Raw genomic sequence first — 3,032 nt, 5'->3', positions numbered from 1 at the left:
TAGACTGATTGGTAACTCTAAATTGTCCCTAGGTGTGAGTGAGAAAGTGAATGGTTGTTTGTCTCGTTTGTCTCTATGTGGCCCTGTGATGGACTTGCGACCCATCCAGGGTGTACCCCGCCCCTCGCACAGTGATTGCTGGACATGAGCACCGGCGACCCCCGTGACCCAAAATGGAATAAGCGGGTAAAGATGATGGATGGATGGGACGTTCAACATGAAGCAACAGCAAATATATTCTTGAGTTTGCTCCAATTGCAAGAGTTGTCACACTCTGAAATATTATTTTAGTTTTATTCATTTTTGCAATTGTGCTTCCATATTAGCTTCTAAAAAAATTAACTCACCAGAAATTCAGCTTCTGTTTTTCCTAAAGATCTTTGGTGTTTTTATGCTACATAAAGGAATAAAAACTAATAGATCAATGGATAGATGTATGTTGAAACTGAAGCCTCGGAGTTTGATAGATATCTTTCTGCTCACTCAGTTTCCCATTGAAGTTATCTGACCGACTTGTGTAATGAAAGCACCGAGTGTAGAGTTACCATCCCGTTGCTGAGCAACATCTGACAACATTAAAGACACTGAGATCGGGTTAGACACCTGTTTCAGACCAGCAGACGTTTCTACTGTTTATTCCAGTAAACATCTTGAGCTGGCTGGTTTGCTTAGAGAAAACCTACAGATGTCTTTAAATACAGAGGGAAGACTCTCGCATTTGAAGGAATACGTCAAGAGGTTTGAAGGCATGACAGAGTTCGATTAGAGGAATGTTCAGGAAGATCAACAATGTGTTCCGTCCCAACCATCATGGACACAAAGGACAAGGGAACGGTGGCGGTCGGTTTCGGGCTGGGCAGGACTACCACAACGCCTGCACAGTCAGGCTGGTCCGCAGCACCTCCATGCTGGTGGTGGGAGAGAGAACTCGGACGGCCGAGGGCTCCACTTTGAAACGGAGCAAAAGCACAGTGAGCATCGAGTCCACTCTGTACTATTACCAGAGACAAGAGGACAGGATATGGCTGTATTCACAGAACCAGAACTGCCTGGAGTACCTGGAAGCACTCATGGCGCTCAGAAGGCAGTACACACAGAGCGTGAGTGACTTGAAAAGTAACGAGGCCAAGGCCACGGTGTCTTCAAAGAAGAAACCAGCGCCTGCACCTCCATCAAAAAAGGAGCCGGTAAGATAAATGTAGATTATCTCCGAAAGCATTAAAAGACGTGAAAAGCTAAAATTCTACCTTTTTTTAAACAGCAAAAATCAAGAGCAAAACCCCCAGCACCTCCTGCCCCCAACGAGGAGGACACTTTACAGTTCTTTGATGAGGTCATTGCCAGCTGTGACAGTGAACCTCTGAGGAAACCTTACAGGGATGATGGCAACGCAGACGTAGATGTTATAGGTGAGTTTGAGGCCAGTGTTGAGAATCAGTACGCAGGAAACAAACACAAAACGCAGCTAAAAATCAACCCAGGCATGTTTTAATAAATGGAAACACGTCTGTATCACATAAACATGTAGATTTTACGTTTGTTGGATGATTTATTTTGTTAGTTGTATGTAATTCCTAAAATTCGGACACTTAAAAAAAAAAACTTGTTGAATTAAATTTTGAAAAATCTGTTTGAAAAATGTTCCATTCAGGTATGATTTTATTTTGAGATAAGCCTTTGTGTTGTTTCAATGTAAGGGCTGGGTCCACACCGTCTGTTATGTTTGGCTCAATGTATTATTTACTGTCGGTTCTCAGTTTACCTGATTTTCAATTATTTGTTGGCTGAAGCAATAGTCTTTTATGAAAAAGGAAGTAGAGCTGAACAGTGAAGCTGTTTATGTTTCAACCCTCACCTTAGCCATAAAATACAGAACATGGCCCAAAGAACCAGTGGCATTTTTATCTCTAAAAATGGCGGAGCAATAAATTATGTTCTTCTTTTGATTATTCACTTGAAATATGTCCAGTACAATCAGAAAAATACTAAATATGTGCATATAAGTATCGACATCTGAAACTGCGGGGGACAGAGCGATGACAGAGTGAACGGACATCATGTTGACAACGTTGCCAGTGTTATCAGACACAAATGAAATAAGAGCCCCACCTGCACCAAGTGACCAGTCCCCACAAAGAACAAGATCCTGGAACAAGCAGCTGAAAGTGAGCTTCCTCTGCAGGGAGGCCGGGCTCAGAAACAAGGTGAGGCACATCATCACCTGAGGGAAGCTTGGATAACCTGCTGCTCCTTTGTGTTAAAAGAAGTCAGCTGAGGTGGTCTGGGTATCTGATTCAAATCAGATGACTCCTGGATGTCCTCCTCTGGAGGTTTTCCAGACTCGCCCCACTGGGAGAGCCTTCAAGCAGACGAAGAACTTCCTGGAGAGACTATCCTCTCTGGCCTGGGAACGCCTCAAGATCCAGGAGGAACCGAATGTGGCTGGGAAGTGGGACATCGGGGTTTCCCTCTTCGATGTATCGCCTCTAGCGCACCACCATTAACTGGAAGAAAATAACTGGGATTTTTTTTTTCTTCTTTCTGCTGCTCCCTTCTTCAGGGGTCGCCACAGTGAACTAACTCGCATGAAGATTTGGCAATAGTTTTTACACCGAATGCCCTTCCTGACACAACCACAGACCACCGAGCTACCACAACCCTCTGTGTGGAGCAGAGAGCTGCTATCTAGGACTCCCGGAGGAGCAGATGGTCAGGGTTAAGGGCCTTGCTCAAGGGCCCAGGGTGGAGGCAGGTGTGGGTTTTTACACCTATCCCACTCACATTTTTATGTTGTCGGTACAGGGAGTTGAACCAGCGGCCTTCTGATCACAGGCCCACCTTCTCTAACCTCTGTTCCACCACTCCCCAAGAATGAATGTACAGTAGTCCCAAGTTTATCGCGGGGAATCCCTGAAGCCCCGTGATAAGTGAAAAACTGCAGCATAGGAATAGGAGTACAAGTAGTAGTAGTTTATTTTAGTATTCATATATATATATATATATATATATATATATATATATATATATATATA

General features: G+C 43.9%; 1 protein-coding gene across 1 annotated transcript in view; it reads left to right on the top strand.

Moving 5' to 3' along the window:
* Positions 1-770: 770 nt before the first annotated feature.
* The window catches only part of LOC119419254 (uncharacterized protein C13orf42), an 11,026-nt gene continuing 8,764 nt past the window's right edge, over positions 771-3,032 (top strand). Inside the window, exons 1-2 of the mRNA XM_037686562.1 lie at positions 771-1,187; positions 1,262-1,409. Of these exons, the coding sequence (XP_037542490.1) occupies positions 771-1,187; positions 1,262-1,409 (565 nt within the window). The remainder of the gene's footprint in view (positions 1,188-1,261; positions 1,410-3,032) is intronic.

This window comes from Nematolebias whitei, chromosome 13 (genome assembly GCF_014905685.2).
Source record: "Nematolebias whitei isolate Nwh7 chromosome 13, NemWhi1, whole genome shotgun sequence".
Lineage (NCBI taxonomy): Eukaryota > Metazoa > Chordata > Actinopteri > Cyprinodontiformes > Rivulidae > Nematolebias > Nematolebias whitei.
The sequence above is the reverse complement of the archived record's forward strand: the minus strand, read 5'-3'. Positions and strand labels throughout refer to the sequence as shown.